Source organism: Patagioenas fasciata, chromosome 1 (assembly GCF_037038585.1).
Source record: "Patagioenas fasciata isolate bPatFas1 chromosome 1, bPatFas1.hap1, whole genome shotgun sequence".
NCBI lineage: Eukaryota > Metazoa > Chordata > Aves > Columbiformes > Columbidae > Patagioenas > Patagioenas fasciata.
The window spans coordinates 66,317,692-66,338,905 of NC_092520.1; the positions used below are offsets into that span (position 1 = coordinate 66,317,692).

Consider the following 21,214-nt stretch of genomic DNA (forward strand, 5'->3'; position numbering starts at 1 on the left):
TAGCATAAACAATTCCAACTATAAGGCATCCACAACTTCTCTGCGCAACATGTTCCAGTGTCTCACTACCCTCACTGTAAAAAAAATTCTTCCTTACATTCAGTATAAATCTACCTTCTTTCAGTTTAAAACCATTGCCCCTTGTCCTGTCACTACAGGCCCTGGCAAAAGTCTCTATCTTTCTCATAAGCCCCCTTTAAACACTGAAAAGCTGCAACAAGGTCTCCCCAGAGCCTTCTCCAGGCTGAACAACCCCAATTCTCTCAACCTTTTTTCAGCAGAGAAGGCTTCTAGCGCTCTGACCATTTTTGTGATACTCTCTGGACCCTCTCCAACAGGTCGATGTTTTTCTTGTACTGGGGGCCCAGAGCTAGACGCAGGACTCCAGGTGGGGCCTCATGAGAATGGAGTAGAAGGGGAGAGTCATGTCACTCCACCTGCTGACTGTGCTCCTGTTGATGTAGCCCAAGATATGATTTGCCTTCTGGACTGCAAGCACACGTTACTGTCTCATGTCCAATTTTTCCTCCACCAGTACTCCCAAGTCCTCTGCAGGGCTGCCCTGAGTTCATTAATTCCCCATTCTATATTGGTACTGGTTATTGCCCCAAACCAGATGCAGGACCTTACACTTGGCTTTGTTCATCTTGATAAGGTTCACACAGGCCCATCTCTCAAGCCTGCCAAAGCCCCTCTGAATGGCATCCCTTGCCTCAGGCATCTCTATGGCATACTTGTTTGGTGTCATCTGAGGATGCACTCAGTCCCCCTGTGTCTTTGATGAAGATATGAAATAGTATTGGTCCCAGTATGGACCCTTCAGGGATCCTTCCTTTCTCTTTCTGCACTACTTGTCATTTCAAATTTGACCTCAGCTTCACTCTCTTTGGAGTCTGCTCTTTTCTTCTTGTTTCAGAAATGCCTGTTTTCTTTTTCAGGGTGGATATACACTACAAAATGATCCCATTTTCTTTGCTACAAACCCTACTTATTGCATTTTTCCTTAGGTGTTCTAACCGATTCATTTCCTTTGTCTAATATGGAGGTCTCTTCCCACTTCTGTGAACCCTCATGTTTTTCCAGTTTTTTGAAAAGAGTAATATAGGAAGAAACATCAACATATTAGCTGTTGTTTAAAATCATATATAAAGAGATATTGATGCCCTTCACTTTTCGTATCATCCAGAAAAGAAGATATTTTAACTGGATGTCATTTCCTCATTGCATTCCCTAGCCATAAGTTGCAAGTTATTGTATACTTCAAAACATATGTACTTATCCTGTGTTTTTGTTCATTTATGTGTATTAATTTCCAATTTTATTTACTATTTTGCATGCATGGGAGATGCCCTGGCTGCCCACTTCGTGCTTTTGCCCTGGATCTAAAGAAGCAAGTCCTAAACCCTTCTGTGATGCTGAAGCCAGTCCAGCTTCCAGAGAGCATCCACACAGTAGGCAGGAGAAGGCTAAGCTCATGTCAACATACTCAGCTGGGTTATACCAAGGATGTAGCCTGTGGCAGCATGAAGGCTGGCTGGGGCTGCTTGGGACTCTGGATAAATGCACAGGTTATTTGCTTGAACTGACTGTTTTGTCATAAGCTGTGAGAGAAATTCCTAAAGCAATTTTGAACTCACTATGTGAAATGCAGTTATACCTTATGACAGCAGCAAAGGTGCCCTTGAGACCTTTCTTCTCTTTGCCCCTCAACTCTAAAAAGTCATAACACTGCATGTTGGGAGAGAAAAAAAGTCAAAACACTTCTCAACTGTACTATAGTATTGTACTTAGTATAGACTTTCTGCATTAAGAGATCATTTTGACTTTGCCCATTGTCAGCTTAAGAGCTCTGGTGTGCAATTCTATTTGGACAAAAAAAATCTCACCATTTCCAGATGACTGAGAAGGTAATGTAGCTTCACTTCTTTATGTTGACTATTATTTACTCACAGACAGCCCAGCTACCAGTGAAGAGATGAAAAAACAGGTCATAAGTATTAACATGTACATTAATTTATAACGAAAAATTATAATGACTTACGATAATAGCTCTTATGGAAAGCCCAGGAACCCCTAGAATGCCGTGAACTAAACAAATGGTGTCTCTTTTCAGGACTAAATAGGTGTGTTCCAATTAGAGCATAAAATGAGGACTGACACAATTGTCCCTGCATCATACACTATCTCTCTGGATCTGTAGTTCTGTCTTCTCATGCAGCTGAAATACCTTGGGTTTCCAAGTGATAAAATGAGCAGCTAAAAAAAAAAAAAGGCATTAATTTATCCACACATTCCTGCAGCTTTAAAAATGAAACATTATCTTTCATTGGAAATACTGAAAACTTCACAACACCACACAAAAATTGACTGTGAAAATACATCTGTTATACAGCCAGTTGGGAAGTGTTAAAGTTATTGTTATTACTGTCTTTTTATGTGTATAATGTGTAGTTCTGTTTCCAAAAGTGTGCATGCATTTGTCCATGTTCTGTGTACTAGGTAAGATCAAGAAGGACTGAAAAGGGTTGCTAGAAAACTGTGTATGTAAGGTGCAGAGAGATTATGGTGAAAGAAAGGCAGACTCTTTGTTCCTGGTCTGGTAGCAGGGAAGCTACATGAAGGCCCTGAAAGATGGGCCTGGGTGGGTAGCGACCCATTTGCTAAGGGGTTGTGGTGGTGGTGGTAGAGCTTCCCAGGGACCACCACAGCCAGAGTGTTGCTAGGAGGTGTCTGTCTTGGGATCTGAGCCAGCACCACTTCTCTGGATGTTGTGCTATCGTTCATCCTAATGCAGTAAAATAATATGAGAACATCTTTCCTTTTGCTCACAGTTCTAACCTGCTGGGGAAACTCCACATCCCCGCTGGGTTAACTCTTGCTTATTGCACATCAGACTCCAACCCTGTTCCCCTGCCTCTTCGCAGACTCTCTGTGGAGGCTCTCAGCTTGGGCCCAGGTGGTTGTTTTAACTTGTGCATGAACAATGAAGATAAACCTGAAGACAATTCAGTGTGTGAGCAGCCCCACTGCAGCAACAGGGCAGTGTGACTGAGGAATTGCTCACTCATGAGGAGAACGGTTGTACACACTGTGTCCTGATCTCATTGGGGAAGACTCTTAAGTGCATTATTATTATTATTGGAATTTCATTGTCCAGCAGAAAAACAACAGCAACAAAAATCAAACACAGAAGTCTCTGCAGCTGGCTTGGTTTCTTCATTCAGAAAGCTCACAGTATTAATTATTTTCAAATAAGTGTGTATATTCTTTTCAGCATCACTCTTCCAAGTCCTTGGGGAAGATGACAGGTTCAGCCTCTATTTTTATGAATGTAATTATTTCAATGCAAGAAGACAGAGTAGAAATCAAACTGCTAATCAGGGACCTGCACTCACATCTAATACATCCCTTTCCTCACACTCTCCCTCCTTACTTTTGCTTAGAGACACTTTCTGACACCAAAAATAACACATTGTTGATCACAGAGATTAGGTGGGCCTTTTTCCTTATTGGAATATGCAGTATTAGATATGCTAGTCTGAGTTTCAGGAGTCCAGGGATATACTACCTGAGTGACTAAATGTATGGAAGTAACTAGTTGGAAGCCCATGAGCTGCAGTGGAGCAAGGCTATTTTATATCAACAAAGGTTGTGACTTATAATCCAGTCAATGGCTTCCAAGTAATTGGTTCTGTACATCTTTGAGTGATACGGGTTTAATTTGACCTAAATTTAGCTGTCAGTAGGAATGCAGCAAATTCCTGCTTTCTCTGAGTGCTAACTTGAAGTTATGTGAACTGGCACATGCAGATTCATGCAGTAGCACTGTGTCTCATCCATACCTATACCCTCTCAAGGCCTTATCATTCATATCATGACTTCTGTATCAATTAAAAATTAGCTTCTGATACATAAGATAAGATTAACCTCAAAATCTGCCACATCATTATGTTATACAGCTAATGACCCCTGGTTCTCAGTGCAATATGTCCTCAAGTACAGTTACAACAACCAGAAAGGTCCCTTGTGTCTGGGTCCCTGTGCCTTTCCATGAAACACACAAAACCAACAAAGAATCATAGAATCATTTTGGTTGGAAGAGACCCTCAGAATCATCAAGTCCAACCATAACCTAACCTAACTCTAGCCCTAAACCACATCCCTAAGAACCTTGTCTATACACATTTTAAACACCATTTTCCTGGGCAGCCTGTTCCAATGCCTGACAACCCTTTCTAGGAAGAAATTTTTCCTAATATCCAATATAAACCTCCCCTGGCACAACCTGAGGCCATTTTCTCTTGTCCTATCACTTGCTACTTGAGAGAACCCCCTCCATGCTACAACCTCCTTTCAGGTGGTGGTAGACAGTGATAAGGTCTCCCCTCAGCCTCCTTTTCTCCAGGCTAAACAGCCCCAGTTCCCTCAGCTGCTCCTCATCAGACTTGTGCTCCAGGCCTCTCATCAGCTTCTCCGCATTCTCTCTAGTACCTCAATGTCCTTCTTATGATGAGGGGCCCAAAACTGAACACAGTATTCAAGGTATGGCCTCACCAGGACTGAGTGCAGTGACACAATCGCTTCTCTAGTCCTGCTGGTCACACTATTCCTGTTACAAGCCAGGATGCTGTCTTCCTTCTTGGCCATACGGGCACACTGCTGGCTCATGTTCAGCCACTTGTCAATCAGCACCGCCAGGTCCTTTTCCACCAGGCAGTTTTCCAGCCACTCTTCCCTGAGCCTGCAGCACTGCCTGGGGTGGTTGTGACCCAAGTGCAGGATCCAGCACTCAGCCTTGTTAAACCTCCTACAACTGACCTCAGCCCAATGATCCAATGGGTCCAGATCCCTCTATATGGCCTTCCTACCCTCCAGCTGTTCAAAACTTCCACCTAATTTGGTGTCATCTGCAAACTTCCTAAGGGTGCACTCCTGATTCCTAGGGAACACAACTCGTGACTGGCTGCCAAGTGGATTTGGCTCGGTTCACCACAACTCTTTGGACCCAGCCATCCAGCCAGTTCTTTACCCAGCAAAGAGTACAGCCGTCAAGGTCATGGGCTGCCAAGTATGATACCAGTGATCATCTCTGCAACAACAAGTTCATGGCTACGAGCAAGCTCCCCATCTATCACGTGAATGCTTAATATCTGCTTGCATATAATTTGTGAAAAAGCAGGTTTCTGTTAGCACCACTACAGTGAAAGGAAGGTATTATAACTGAAGCTGTCATTAAAAACCTGTTTGGGGGGCTGCATGGGTAGAAGTTTGAAGAGAGACAATGTGAACTTGACAGGAAGCTGTGATGGGAATAAAAGACACTAAAAGAGGTAAAGAAGATGAAACTGAAACTCTGCATAACTACATTAACTGTAAACCAAAAAAGGGACAGATGCACTGGAAGCTGACCTTGCCCAGTTTGTTCCAGCAACTAATGGCAGGATGTTGCCAAGTGGCAGAAAAGCCATCCATAGTGATGAGCGAGAGAACAGGGAAAACAGAGTATCCTTCTCTATTGTCTCCTTCAGCCTCCCCTCAAACATCACTTAAGTCTCAGGCAGTTTAGCACTTTACAGCTTCATCAATGAAATTTCATATCTGCCTGGCATGATGTTATCAACCAGCAAGAGTCCAGCTTAAACAGTGCATTTCTCTGCTCCTGGAGGAGAGTGGAGGAAGGAGGAGAGTGGTGGTGCTCCATGCTGTCCTGCCTGAGAGAGTCCCTGCAACCGTGGAGAAATTCACCATTTTCCCCAGCATTTTATTACCCCAGGTCAGTGCAGAAGGCAACAGTCAAGCCAAAACTTTTTCTCTGGGGTTTCTGGACCATGAAAGTGATTCAGGGCTTCCTTGAGAGTTAATTTAAATGTGTACTCTGCAGGATGAGTTTTAAGGCTGACTCAGATGCTGATGGTTCCATGATATTCCACATTGATTTATGATAGCTGGAAGCTGACACCACAACTGCAGTCAACCAATGCCTTTTTGCAATATTCAGGGCATCTCCCAAAGCAAAAAGCTTAGCTTATGCACAGAGAACTAAAAATTAAACCATGTGTTCTTAGCATATTTTTAAAATATAGGAGGAAGTAGCCTATTGTAGCATATTGCACTGAAAAAGACAGGACTGTGAAAAATGCAGGGCAGATAATTTCGTTCTGGGAGGCACCAGCCTCCTGTGACAGTTCTCAACTAAGCACAAAACCCAGAAAAGCTGAGTGTTGGGAAGCAGACAGCTTTTCATGAGTTGTTAAATTTGCAAAAAAGAATCAGAACAACTACAGAACAGCTGAGGTGCTGTGAACACTGGTGATGCATCAGATGAGGGTGTTACTATTGTTCTTGTTCTGAAAGGAAGGGGAACGGATGGAGGGGTGTATTTCACCCTTTTTGAGTGAGGCTTATTCTTCAGTGTAAGATGAAAGTTGTTTTTTGTGTGTGTGGCGGGGAGGGGGAGGGTGTTTGTTGATTTGGTTTGGTTTTTTCTACTGCTAATACACAGTGGCACAGCAGATGAGAGCTGTGGATTAATGCTAGGCCCTAGCTATCATTTTGGTTACATTACAGTGAAAAGTATTTACCCCAAATTTGACCGAGCTTCTTTTCAGGAGTGTTTTTTGTCTTGATCTCTGCAACAATAAGAAAGTTAACTATGGAAAAAAGCCAACCCATGGAAAAACTACCAGCTGGCAACTAACGATCCACCCTCCAAGACTGATTCAACTTTGCCTCCTTGCATTTTTTTGTTAAATGGTGGAGGCTGTGGAACAGTAGGCAGTGGGAAATAAATGAAATATTCTTAGTTTTCAAAGAGAGAAATCTAATACATTGGTCTTGCATATAATTGGAGATGAAAGAAGCACATTTAAGAAACTGTTTCCAATTCCCTGCCCTGGTACTCCTGAATTGTTGCAAAAGCGTTTTCAGTTCCTGTTGCTAAGAAGCTGCCTCAAAACTGTCCTAAGAGAATCTTCCTCTTGTAGACACATCATCCTACACTGATCCTTCCTTATAAGACATGATAAAGTGGATCAAAAGTAAACCCCTCACTGAGAAGCATTCAGAAGAATTTTCTTTATAGTTGAAAGAGACAGCCACTGCAAGGAAGGAGTGATTTTAGACAGCTAGCTACATTCCTATGATGTGCAAGCACCCTGGTTTTATTTTTGCTAATCAACCTTTTCTCAACAGTGAGCCTTTGCTTTTTGCCTCTGCACAGCAGCATGAATGGCTCATAAGTCTTTGATGCTGCAGAATACACTGTTCCCAAAAACTGCTTGGAGCACTTTGAGAATATAAAAACAGCCTTAATTGTGTCTGTATTTGTGGATGCCAGGTTGTCAACAAAGGTAATTGTGCATGTGATTCTGCTCTCAAGACATACGCAGGCACCCAAGGCTCTGTATTGAGTTCATGTATTTTAGGACCTGTATCTTTCCCCCAGCTTCCATACTCTTCCTATTTGGGATGTGCCACCTGTGTAAAGACAATGTCAAAAAGTACTTGAGATCACTGTTATAGCCTGATCGAGTGATCACAGCATGGTCGGATGATCTTGTGGAAGTCAAGGACCTCAGTGAATGTGCTCAGAGAATGAAGAAGCAAGACAGATGCTACTGTCAAGAAGTTTCCATAAGAATTGTAAATGGTAAAGAGAAGGAGGAAAAGTTACTCTTTCACTTCAGCATTAACACTTTTGAAATAGAGCTCTCTATCTTTTTCCATGTCAGCTCAGAATAGACTTTGGAAATGAAGTCCTGGCCTTGGGGAAGGCAAGAGTACTTTTTCCTTCAGATTTCAGGGAGGTTTCACAGCTTGCTTGAGACTTTTCCCTCAGACTCCAGGAGTAGATTCATTCCTTGTTTAAGAACTTTAGGTTAGATGAACCAGTCCAAGAATGATCTCAGCCTGTGGCAAAATTAGAATGTATTTGGCAGTTATGTTCAACTTTGGTCTAGGCTCCATAACAAAGGAATGCTGCTGTTGATTAATACTAAGGATAGGCTCCAGCATACACTGAGGAAGAAAAGATAAAGGGGGTTTATTGGCTTTATAGTAGTGTAATGAATGTAACGAAGAAAAGAAATCGAGAACAACCAGTTTATTACATGTAATGTAATAAAAAGATAAGGCGTTTTCATAAACTATGCATATTTTACAAATTTTTTACTGTAAACCACTTAAAACTTCCAGATCTGCCATTATCAAACCTTATAGTCAGAGTTCTCAACACAGACCCATTATGCAGTGCACTTTTGTGTACTGAAAATGCCATTTACAGGAACAAAGTACTTGAAATGGATCTAGGCATTTTAGAAGAGTTAGAATTAGCCTTGGTCCTCATGAGACAAAATTCATTATCTGTTTTGGCATGTAGCTAAACTGGAAAATTGACAGGAACTATGAAGAAGCCCACAGAAACTATAATTGCAATGGCAATTTGTTTTCAAGAGGATCTGTCATGAAAATGGTATTTGCAAATTATTTCCTCCTTCATACTGTTTTCAAGGTCATAAAACCCCTTCCTCTTCATGTCCCTCTATTCTCTCCCCCTGCATCCCCCTCCAAAATGTTTGAGTATTCTTCTTGTAAATAGGTGCAAATACCTTTGGCAACGAACTCTGCAGGATACAAATTAACACCCAGTGTTCTCTCAGAAGAACACAAGCAATTTCAGTAAGCATTCTTTTATCTGTTCTTCCTATCTAGCAATACCATGTTGATTGCAAACATCTCCACCTCAAGACTCCTCTAATATCATTTGGACAAGCCTTGAATGTCCTTCTCATAAAGACGTGTCTATAGGACTGATAGTCACAGCAACCAAGAATGCCTGACAGACCTGAAGAAAACACAGTTTAAAGATAATATATGTCTTACCTGCTTATTCATGAGTATGTAGATAATGGGATTGCAAACAGTGCTGCTTTTTGCTAGGATGGAAGGTATGGTGCTTGCAACTGGAGTCACCACACCTGGTTTACCAAATGTTGCAAGTAGTGCTATAACTCCATAGGGAATCCAACACACGAGATAACAGACAACTGTAGTGATCACCATGAACAGCACACGGTATTCTCTTTTGCGGGCAGCGTTCTTGTGGATTTTTCCAACCTAGGAAAAAGTGGAAGAAGACAGAATTTAAGAGAATGAGCTGCTGGATTGATTGATTTATTGATCCGGTCTTGGATCAGCAATGATAATCAACATTGTAGTTCCAGAAGCAAAACAAACGCAAACCCAAAAGTGAGCAAATGCAATGGGAAGACTTTCGCTGTCTCCGCCAGGCACTAGGGAAATCCCTGTAGACATCGTGCTGCATGTCAGCATAAACCACAGTTCTAGTGGATGTTGAAGAAAGAGCAGAAAGGTGACAAAGGTAACATCTAGTCCTTAATATCTGGTAGGTCATCTCCAGTCACTTTTCAGATATAGCATTTTGTATAATTGTACAATATTTTCGCTCAGGGTGTTCAAGTACACAGGACTTGGTTGAGATAGAGAAGCACTATGAGGCAGAAGTGAACCAACAGAAGCATTTTCTGTGGGGGGGTATGGAAACAGCAGAGCAATGCTAGGACTGTGCTTATTACCTCTGCCCTTGGATGTTTTCAAGGCCTGGCTAGATAAAGCCTCAGATGGTCTGGTGTGGTGTTGGCAATGATTGCACTTGGCGTGGGACACTGACGAAGACTTGCAAACAACACTTTATGAAGTTTTAAGTAGTAGGATTCATCCTTTCTAGACTATTTCTTCCAGGTAATTTAACATTTTGATAAAAGGGCCTCACTCCTGATAATCATCAAAACCAGTTTTTTGTGCTTCTAAAAAAGCATGCTAAATACTGACATAGTTCAACTATTGTATAGTTTTTAGAGGGAAACGGAGTAGAAATGGTTAAACAGGAAGCACAGAATTAATGATCTGTTTCAAAGTAGTGGTACAGCAGCACATCTTGCTCTCATGATTTTACCAGTACTTAGAGTCAGTGGGCAAACCCAGCTCTGCTGTGGAAGTATTTATAATCTGTGCTTCAAAACGTGCTCCTTTGAACTGTTCTAGACTGAAGCATCATGCCCTTTTGGAGTCTAGAGCTCTAAGATGGAGGTTAAACTTTAAAATAACAGCCAATTTTTATTTTTAAGCATTGGTGTGAATGCATTTTTCTGCAGACAGCTACTGAATGCTTTCCCAGTGTGCTTGCTCATGCTGCTGAGCACATTGCTAATAAATGTAAGGAAAAAGCTTAATTCCCTACACAGAACGCACATTTGCTGTTATGCATTGGAGCATATGTATGCAGCATTATTTAAAAGCAAGCTGCCCATGCAGTAGTTCTGTGAGGTGGCCATTCATTTTTACCCCAGGCCCAAAGAAGTCAGCATGAGATTGGTTGGGGTATAGGTCAGTTTTGGGTGCTTAACCTCATTTTATAGGGATTGTGGAAAAGTTCTGAGGAAACATCCAGAAACATTAATTTCAGAATAGCAAAGCTGGTCTCCCTAAGTATCTTTGCAGCCAACAAAGAAAGCAAGTCTGCAAGGAGCCTAATTTTGGAGCCAGTCTCTCTCTACTGACTCTAGATGGAGCCTCAGCACACTTGTCTCCTGAGGTCGTGGTTAATTCTTCAACTTCCCCCCAGTGTGTGTTTAGCAACCCCAGATATGACAGCAGGATTTCAGGAAGTAGTCAAATGTTTAAACTATATCGATTGAGTCTTGTACTCAGACAAATGTAATTTATATCCACTTTAAGGTCTTTTTGCCTCCCAAAAGTGGTACTTGAGAGTAAACTGCACCCAAGGGAACTAAGCACCTGTTAAGCTACAAACATAAGCAAGGAAAAAGGCAGCTCCCTGAAATATAATGCATCCAAAATTTACCTAACATAAAAATAAAATAAAAAAAAAATTGAAACAAATTACGCAAATGATTTGGGGGAGAACCATGATGTGCACAACTTGGTATATGAATAGAACATAGTCAAAGCTGTAAGCCACTGCAGACAAATATCATCTCCTGTTGCCTGGTGCACAACTTACACAAGCTAATGTAGTGGAAATAGTCAGAGCTTTACCTACCTCTTTGTGGTGTGGGTGCTTTTGCATAACATATGTGTTCATGTATCAGACTGGGTGTTAAAAACCTGTATAGTAACTGTGTAAGTACATTTCGAAGGCAGAATAATATGGTGACACTGTTGGTTTTTAGCTAATTATGATTTTAGCCTTCTAAAGTAGTTGCTTCTATCTGGAGTTTCAGCGGAAATGTTCCCATTGAAAGTAAATAAAACACACACAAACCTAGTCTGCCAAAAAATGTCTAATCTTTTAGTGACTTTCTGCAAAAAAGGCAGTTTCAAAATAAAATTCATCATTTCTGAAAACACTGAGGACTATTATTCTTTTTTTTCAATAACAGAACTTGTTTATCTCATAATTAGCTTGAAAAAAAAGATTAATAATAGATAACAGTCCGATCCTGTATTGCTTATTTGAACTAAATTTTTCATGACTAATGGGAATTTTCTCTGGCTGAAGAATCCAGGATCCCTCGTTAGCTGCAGCTATGTTACAAGTTTAATATCAACTGAGGAATGCAAAGCATCAGCTAGCCATGGCATCCACAGCTAAAGATCTTCAGTAGAGGCAGAGGCATCATTCAGCACATTTCCCCCCTGTTTGTAGATAATATCTCTGTCTTGAACAGTTTGCAAGACTTTACCCTCTGCACTGACAAAATATAGATCACAAATATGGGAAGGAAAGCTGTGTAAAATTGAAGAGACTATGGGCTTCATTTTAGTATGCATTCTTCTATTTTTACACATTTAGCATGTTTCGTTAGGAAGCCTGTATTGTCACTGTGTTTGTGTCAATACACTAAGAAATCTGTTTGTCTGCTGGTCCCAATATCTTCCTTGTAAATTTGTTTGAGGTTTTGAAAATTATTAGATGGACAGAGGTCTTTGACAATGAGTTCTCCACATATCACCAGAATAGAAGTATCTTAATAATGTCCCCATTAAGAAGAAAAATGCAATGTGAAATGAACTCAAATTAGACACTAGATAATCCATTTTAGTTTAGGTTCTGGCTTGATTTTATTTGTATTTTTTTCCTCTCATCTTCCTCCTCTGATAATTAAAAAGAAAGCTCTGATCACAGCTGTTCCTGAAACAGTACATTCTTAATGTGTCCCCAGTATCTATTAAGGGTGACCTTCCACTGCAGTCTTCTGTAATTGAGTTTGAAAACTCATTTGTTATGAGACAAACTTATTGGAAAGAAAACTTAGTTTGCTGTCATGCTCATGAAGTCTTTAACTTCCACATTTACACCAATGTAGCAAATTGTTTTGAATTTTATGTGACTCATATTATAATTCTCTAATGTGGTTTGCTTACACTCCAAATCCTAGGAATGAGAAAATTAGTACTTTAGGTTTTATTCTGCAAGTAATTATTTTTTTCCCCAGAAGTACATTTCTAGTCCCACTGTTGCAGGGAGGAGGTTAAAAGTACAGAACTGCAGTAAGAAATGCAAGCGATGAACCAGAAGTGAGGAAGGGTCATAAAGTATGTCCTTCCTTAGTGGTTCTAAATCCCAGGCGATCTGAATGTCCTAGCATTCCAGAGGGGAAAAGGATGGTAAGATGAGTCCAAAGGACAAATTACCTCTAGGCATCCCTTGCAATGAACCCCAAATGTACTTGATGCTTCTCTTGATTTTTAGTTTATGTTCAGAATTTCTGTAGCTGTTAGTTATGTTTTATGCTTAAATAACTCATCTGCTTTCTCACTGTCATGAATCTCACTTTTTCTTGGTGTTCTGGCTGCCAGTAAATTGCAGAACACGAGATGCTGGAGTTTGGCTTGCACAACTGAAGGGCTGGGAGAAGAGTCATACTGCTTGATGCCTCTGAGCATGCTGCCGAGCTATTGCGTGACTGTCCTTCCCCCAGCCTGGTGCCACATCTTAGGAAACAGGGCTGAGCTATGTGATCATGTTTGCTAGGCCCTTTTTGTCTTTCCAAGACACTTCAGCCCAAACACACCTCTTTCAATAGTGCGGCAGAGTCTCAGGGTGGTTGTGGTATCACCTTGGTACTGTCTGGGATATGTTAACAATGCAAGAAATGCCAGAGAATTTAAAGTATTGGACTACTCTGTAGGAAGTTCCCCCAGTGTTTCATTTTTGAAAGCATGTACTATATTTAGCTACACACTCTTGGTTTCATTGTCTTTACAGCTTCACAGCCTACCTTTATGTGGTGCTATCTTTAAAGGTTCCTGTTTACTGGTGCTGGAAGACCTCCAGCAAAATATAGCTTAAGTTGACATAACCTACCGAAAAAATACAGTTTTGTAGGTGAAAAAGCAGTTGGCAATTTAAAATTATAATTATTCTATTTCTTCTTTTTAAATTGCTGGACAATTTAACATGACGGCTACAATGTATTTGCAGTTGTCAAATGTAAATGCCTCCCAAAAATCCCTAATGTCTGTACAACCAACTGGTAGAAGAGCATTGAATGTTGATGATAAGAAATAGATTCAAATAATGTTCAAGAATAGTTGAGTTTGTAAAGCTCAATCTAAATGTGAAGATATAGAGTATATGTAATATACATTTAAAATGCATAGAAGATCTAAACCACATCTTTAAAGTAACACAAGAAATACTGGTCCATAAGGATCAAACAGTGATTGTTTAGGATCGCTAGAAAACACATGGCTTGGCTGTAATCTTAGCTGTTTTCTCTGGGACAAAGACCAAATCCTGCCAGATTTGGTAGTCTAAATGGAGGGAAGGCACTATATTTGAAGAAAAGCAGGGGGTTGGAGGTGGAGGGTGCTGGTTTTCTTAATAAGAATATGGTGTGTTTCCCCTAGTTTTATCCTGGGAAGTATCATAAGTGGTTGTTTTTTTTTTTCTTCTCAGAACTCAGCCTGAGGCAGTGACACGCAAGCTTGTTTTATCTCAGGCACTGAGCACAAGACTGGCACAATTAGCTCTCGTCTGGGTTTGCCCTGAGCTGCATCTCACATACATACACATTACTCCCTTTCACCCTCCTTTTCCACTCAATCTGACATGCAAGATAGACACCACTAGTTAGATGACTATGGCAGTATGCTGAGCAGATATAGTAGATACAATAGGCCACAGAGCGTGGGAGAAGACACAAGGGTGTTTAGTGAGGAGGATGGCAGCAGTAGAAATGTCCTTAAAAGGGGCTAGTGTGACACATTGCTTGGTTGACCTAAAAAGCTTCATCCCCTCCCAGCTAACAAGAGGTAGCAGATACATCACTCATCAAGTGATGGACTGCAGTGCTGTTTCATGCATTGGAAAAGGAGAAACTGGGGAGCTCTGGGCAGAGCATGGAGAATTTCAAGAGCACTGGTCAAAGTCTGGACAGGTCATAAACCACTGAAAAGGAGAGCTTGCAGTAGGAAATGGAGGGGGTTAGTAAAAAGGAGTGCAAACAGCTTTTGCTCTAATTGTGGAGTTTGTCAGGTTGACAGTTCAAGAAAAGGGCCCCAAATAGCTGCTGTGGCAGGTACTCTGCCAGGAACCTCAGAGAACAACCTCTGACTGGGTATAGGAAATTGTATGTCTGTCACAATAGGGTTCTGGGGAAAAGACACCACTTTGAGGAAGCTTGACTGACTTGACACAGAAAAGAGAATGGGTCTGTTCTTTTCCTTGCAGAAGACTTAACCAGTACCTTCCAAACACATGAACTGTCGTACAATGGTATAGGAAAGAATAATGGCTAAGGGCCATATGAAATTATTTTAGGATAAGAGGTTCTGATAACCTGATTTAGGAATACAGGGGTCAGTCCAGATCTCACCACTGCCAAGCCAACCACTCCAATCCGCCTGCTGCTGGAGGGACCAACCAAATGGCAATCACAGCTGAGCCCATGGGCTTTTTTCAAGCTCAATGCTGTAGTTTTCCAGCCCAGAAAAAGAGCAGGGCAGCAGCTTCCTGACTCCAGTGAAGGATTTACTGCTCTCACTGTTTTTCTTGGCTACCACATTGGCTCCATATGGAGAAGGGCCCTGGGCAGTGCCCTGCCTGTTGGGCCAGCCTGCACCATGTTTGTGCTTCAGAGCCAGCAGGTTGACCTACTGCAGTCCCTGCTCATCTCCCTCTGGATTAGGCTGGCCATGAGCTGTGGGACCAAGGAAGTACTGGTGGCACTTCACCTGCTCAGACGGCAGCATGGGTGCCAGGAAAGACTTGAGGGATGGATGTACACAGAGGCAGTGCTTCTGCAGGCCAATGCAAGATCCACTGTGCCAGTGGTACATGTCCAGGTCACCCTTGTGAGGCATCAACATGTACATCTGTGCATACTCCCTTCATCCATGGGCAAGCTAGTTTTTTGTTTTGTTGTGGTTTGGGTTTTTTTTTTTTGGTTGGTTGTTTGGTTTTTAATATATATATAAGACAAGAGAGTTAGGCGAAACTTAGCTATTAAGAAGGGAAAGCTTCAGTGATGAAGATCTAACCTGATCGTTTTAAGGAATTTCTGAGTTTTCTTTTTTGCACTTACCTGAGTCTCTCCTCCTCATTTAATGTAGTTATGTGCTTTCTTTCATAAAACATTTCCTTCATATTATAAAAGCTCCTGGTCATTTTCAGTTGTGTAACACTTTGAAGGGTTATAAAGAATATATGGCATCCTGTCCATCTAACCACCACATGGAGGGACTATACAGTAAGAACACAGCAGCCAGAACCGCTTCAGGTAGGAGACATGTACATCACAGCATCTTAAAAATCAGGGGGGCCATTTGTGCATTCTGTCCTTCAAGTCAGTTTTTCTTTTTCCAACTATATATTAAGATGGAAAACCAGAGCAATTATTATACTCCATGTGTCTAAGTAGTAGATGCTGTAATTGTCCATTACTCAGCCCACTCTAAACAAGCAATATTGAAACAGGGTGCAAAGTACTTTTTTTGTAATGCCTGATGCATTATTCCTGGATCTGTCTTTGTATATTTTACACTCAAATAACCATGTTTTCTTCACTGCTTCAGAACTGCACAGAAAAGAGAAGGCTATTTATGAACAGCAGTGTTAGTTGTCAACCTCTTTAAGTGTCTTTGAAAATTTAGTCTACTACAATTTCTTGAAATGAACAGAAGGAAGCTAGACTTCTTAATGCAAAAGCTGCAGTAGAGGAAAGCTGGAGAAAGATCATTCTTCTTGCTTCATGAACCAGTCAAGTAAGACAGCCTTTTCTGTTATATTTCTAACAAAAGGAATTTAGAAATTATCTCCATTTAATGGTATGAATAATCCTCTACCAAACTCAGGAGAGTCTCAAACTAAGCAGTGACTCAAATATCAGTTATGATGAGCTTTATTCTCTCCCATATCTATGGATTCCATCCTCAAGCAAAAATGAGGAAAAGAAGCCAAAAAACCCTAAAGCATTAAAAGTCTTAAAAAGATGTAGGAAATGGAAGCTTGAAGGAACCTGTTTTTCAGCGTGGGCTACCCCAGAACTGATACTTTATGGATTAATACTGAGATAGATGAAATACATTGGTTGTTATTTAAGAGAGACAATAATGGGAAAAGAAGGCTCAGTGGCTTAAAAAATAAGTGCCTTCTTCATCAGCGTTCAGGTGACTAAGCTCATGATAGGACTGAGTACTGAAGACATGTATAGTCTATGTGGAAAAAGGGACTAAACAGAAACATCTGCTTTGGGTCATCTGGACATCTAATGGGCCCTGACTCTACAGAGCATTTATACTTACGTGTTTACTGACCAAACTGAGATTTAAGCATGTACATCAACACTTTGCTCATTTGGGGCCACATAATGAGTTAATAGAAACAAATGCAGATAGAGGAAGCCATAAAATCACACAAGGGACTTTACAGTTAATTATTTTAATGTCGCTATTAAGTTTAGGAATTGAAGTCCATAGAAAGGCTATTTTATCAGCTGAAGTCTCACTTTATTGGGAATTTTTGTTATTGAAATGGAAGTAGTCATCTTAATGCCTCAAGGTGAAGTGAAACTATGCTTTAAATACAAAACTTAGGGCTTTGTACACTGACCTTGAAGCATAACTGCTATTTGTGCTAATATTAGTGAAGTTCTATTGTGGACTTAGGGAACACTATAATCCTCTTAGTTACAGGAATTCTTTCAACGCATTTGCTAAAGGGCTTTTAGCAGCAATTTGACTTACATGGTGAACACATTCCCATGCGCTAAACAAGCAGCTTACGGTGTCACTTCCATCAAACGTAACTCCTGTTTTATCCTGACCGTCTTTCCTCACTGTGGATTTTCTACCATCAGTGTGCATTAGAAAATTAAAGGTGCATTATGCACAGCTATCATTTGGGTTGCACTGACATTTCAGTTTTAGAAAGAGAAGTACCTTAGTTACTTGCATCTTCCCCAAGTAGGGACCTCCGCTTCTTCCTCTGTAGCTAACAGAGCTAACCAGTAAAGTCAGTGGCTACAAAAACGGGAGCATGAACTTCCCATGCACTGAGTTGTCAGGACACAAGCCAATTCCAGTGCAAGAGCTGAGCATTCACTGCACTTGGCCCTGAGTAGCAAGCTCAGCCTGGCTGTGAGTTTATGCCCTGGGCTCAGCACTGGGCTAACACAGATATGGGAGGTCCACAGCTGCCTTGAATTCAACCAACAATGTGTGCCTACCCCTGCAATAGCCAGGACAGACAGACCCAAGTGGTGGCCGCCAGCAGCTGAGGCTGCTGCTTCTTTCACAGGAAGTACAGGGCCAGAAGAAGAAGGTAAGGAGAAGAGGGCCAGGCCTAGAAGACAACTTGTCTCTTGGGCTGCATCAAAAGGAGCATGACCAGCAGGTCAAGGGAGGTGATTCTGCCCCTCTGCTCTGCTCTGGTGACACCTCACCTGGAGTTCTGCATCCAGCTCTGGAGCCCTGCATCCAGCTCTGGAGCCCTCAGTATAGGAAAGATATGGACCTGTTGGAGAGGGGCCAGAGGAGGCCACAAAAATGATCAGAGGGTTGGAACAGCTCTGCTGTGAGGACAGGCTGAGAGAGTTGGGATTGGTTGTTCAGCCTGAAGAAAAGAAAGCTCTGGGAAGACTTTGCTGTGAACTTTCAGTGCTTAAAAGGGGCCTATAAGAAAGATGGGGACAGGCTTTTTAGCAGGGCCTGTTGCAATAAAACAAGGGATAATGGTTTTAAACTAAAGGAAGGGAGAGTCAGGCTAGACATAAGAAAGTATTTTTTTAGAGTGAGGGTAGTAAAACGCTGGAACAACTTGCCTGGAAAAGTGGTAGAAACCCCATCCCTGGAGACATCCCAGGCTGGACGGGCCTCTGAGCAACCTGATGTAGTTGGAGATGTCCCTGCTCATTGCAGGAGGGTTGGATTAGATGACCTTTGAAGGTCATCTCCGACCCAAACTATTCTATGCTTCTATGAAGTGGTCTGCCTACAACACACTTTAAGTATCCCATACTAAATAACTGACTCCTACATAGAGATTGACTGACTGAAAAATCCAAAGGTCTGACAGCAACAAGTAAAGCAATCTGGAAATGTGAAAACCTGTGCCCAATAAGGAAAAAAGTATGCTTCTGAGGTGAAATAGAATCACCATAACACTGAAGAGTGACCAGCACCGGCAGGTCATTTAAGCAGATGTATTGTCTATGATGATATGCACTTCTCAAAAATGTTATTTGTATGTATGCCCTCAGTAATTGTAGGACTGCACAGAGCTGCTATCTCTGATATTGGCAGTAAAACTCCTATGGCACTTACCTGCCTGAAACAAATGAAAGATGTGTAGAAAATAAAATATGTGGAAAATGGAAACTGAAAGGGCAGTGAAGTGTGTTTGCTATATGGAAGATACAGTTAGTTGAAAAAACCTGGGGTTGCAAGAAGCATCAAATATTATGTCCGAAGTTATTTAAACTCTAGTTAATTTTCCATAAAAAATATGATCAAAAGAAACTGTCTGCTATAAAATATCAAGGTCGTTGGAATTTTGTGTGTCTAACATGACTTACCCTATTTGTATGAATTCCCAAGATAATTTGAGTGACTGTCATAGACAGTAAGCCATTCCCTTGAAGCCATCAGGTCTAATTTTCCTTAACTGATAACAATCACAAACTGTATTACTTGCTTGTTTTGATCGCTTTTCTAAGCCCAGTTCTAGTGAGCATAGAATGGCCTTGACTTATACCAACTGACATTCCTATCAATGGGCTCAGCAAGAACATGTCGGCCTGAATTACCCTAAAACCAGATTATATCTTTTGGATGATAAAAAAAACTTCAAAGCTTTAAAGGCAAGATTCACTACTCTGCTTCCAGTATGTGCTAGAAAGGGCATGAGTACTCCTTGATCAAGGAAGACACCTATTTTGGCCTGAATAACCATGAAATCAAAGCTCTCTCTGGTTCTGGGAGTTGTGAAAGATGCAATGGCCCCTATGTAGGGGTTAGCATTAAAAGTTTGGAGCCCTGGAAAAAATTATTGTTGTCAGGCTCTCTCTGATAGCAAATACCAGCTGTTTTTTTCTGGTCCTTTCGTTCAAAGTAGCTGAACATCAGTGCCAGGCCATAGGTATTGTTGCAGTTACCTGGATGGATGTTCTTCTCCACCTGTTGCAGGGAAGAATGAGGGTTTGGTATGTTTGTTGATTGCCAAAAGCCAGAATCCTTCCAGACCTGGTGCAGAGCATCCAGACTGCCACCATCAGGCACCTGGTAACAAGAAATGCAAGGCCTGAGCAGATCCACTGTCTTCCTTTTGACTATAGAAGAAGACTAGAAGACTAATTTGGCCGAATCTTTTGGTGGCTACTGTTATACAAACTGAACCTCATCCAGAAAAGAGCAGGAAAGGGACATAGAGGCAGCTACTCGTATTCCCATTGCATCACACCCAGTAAACCTGGGATGTTATACTAGTATAGTGATAACATTGCCAAAACAATTGTTAAAAATGAGGAAATTATGTGTTTTTCAGGGGGACAGGAGGAAAATTAGAGACTTGGCAAAAGACTAACATTGGCCAGGCCTTGGGGAACTAACTAAGCTTGCTGATGTCCAAGCTTATCTATCCCATGGTGTGGCAGAATGCAAACCCCCCTCTCTCCCCCTCCCTCCTTCGATATGGAAGGAGTAGACACATCTCCCTCTCTCTCTTCTGCTCGAGGCTGACAGCTTCTTTTGTTTGATCCCAAAGCCCACTGGCCAGGGTCGTTGAGAGGCGCCAGGGAGCCGCTGAGCACCCACGGCCAGTGTGGGGGATGTTTGGAAGCTTCAGGGGCACCCCACAGCCAGTGTGGGGGTGCAGAGAAGTTTCTGGAATGCCTACAATCAGATCTGATAAGGCTATGAAAAAACAGGATTCTTGTCGAGGCTTCGTCCCTTGCGCGCGACCTCTTGGAGTTACAAGCTGAGCCACTGCCACCAGGAGCCGCTGCCCCCCTTACCCCCAGGACGGAGACTCCGCTTGCCTTGCTGCCATGTGTGTGAGTAAATTTACCCTCGCAGGATTGCATCTACTTTCTGTGCACATTCGCACATGTATTTATACTTTCCGTGCACATTTGCACGCGTACTTTCTGTGCTCAATATGAGCACGTGTGTAAATTAATCCTCGCAGAATTGCGAGTGTATTTTCCTCCCGTGCTTCCACATAAGCACATGTAATATTCCATGCACATTTGCACATGTACTTCTCCTCGCAGGATTGCGAGCGTATTGTATATTTACCCTCGCAGAATCGTGAGTGTACACTTTCCGTACTCAATACAACTACGTGCATCCATTTAAAATAATCCCACACCGTGTTCAGACAAGTGTGTGCTCTTCTCGGACTCAGGGATGGCTCGGGCATTGTTTTTGGTGAAGCCATGTGCATGCACACTGTGGACCACCTGTTGTATTAGTTGCTGTCCCTTAATAATTTTCCTCAACTGATATCCGAACCTGTATTTAAGTCACTTTTGGAATGCTAAAACCCTGTTTCTCACCGGTTTAATAAAAGTTGTTTTGGACCCTGTTGTCCCTTAAACTAACCTCGGGATGCCTCTGTGACACATGGTTAGAGGATTTTCATGGTAAAACATATCAACAAGAGTGTAGGCTGCTTTGATTGTAATGGCGTGGAGAAGGTATTTAAAAAAACAATCGGTTTTGTTGTATAGCT

The 21,214-nt window shown here is 41.7% G+C and overlaps 1 protein-coding gene across 2 annotated transcripts in view; it reads right to left on the bottom strand.

The window, feature by feature from the left end:
* LOC136097299 (pinopsin-like) overlaps positions 1-21,214 on the bottom strand; it is a 92,076-nt gene that overhangs the window by 19,042 nt on the left and 51,820 nt on the right. For both annotated transcript variants that reach the window (XM_071807893.1, XM_065829554.2), the window contains exon 4: positions 8,881-9,114. In XM_071807893.1, the coding sequence (XP_071663994.1) occupies positions 8,881-9,114 (234 nt within the window). The remainder of the gene's footprint in view (positions 1-8,880; positions 9,115-21,214) is intronic.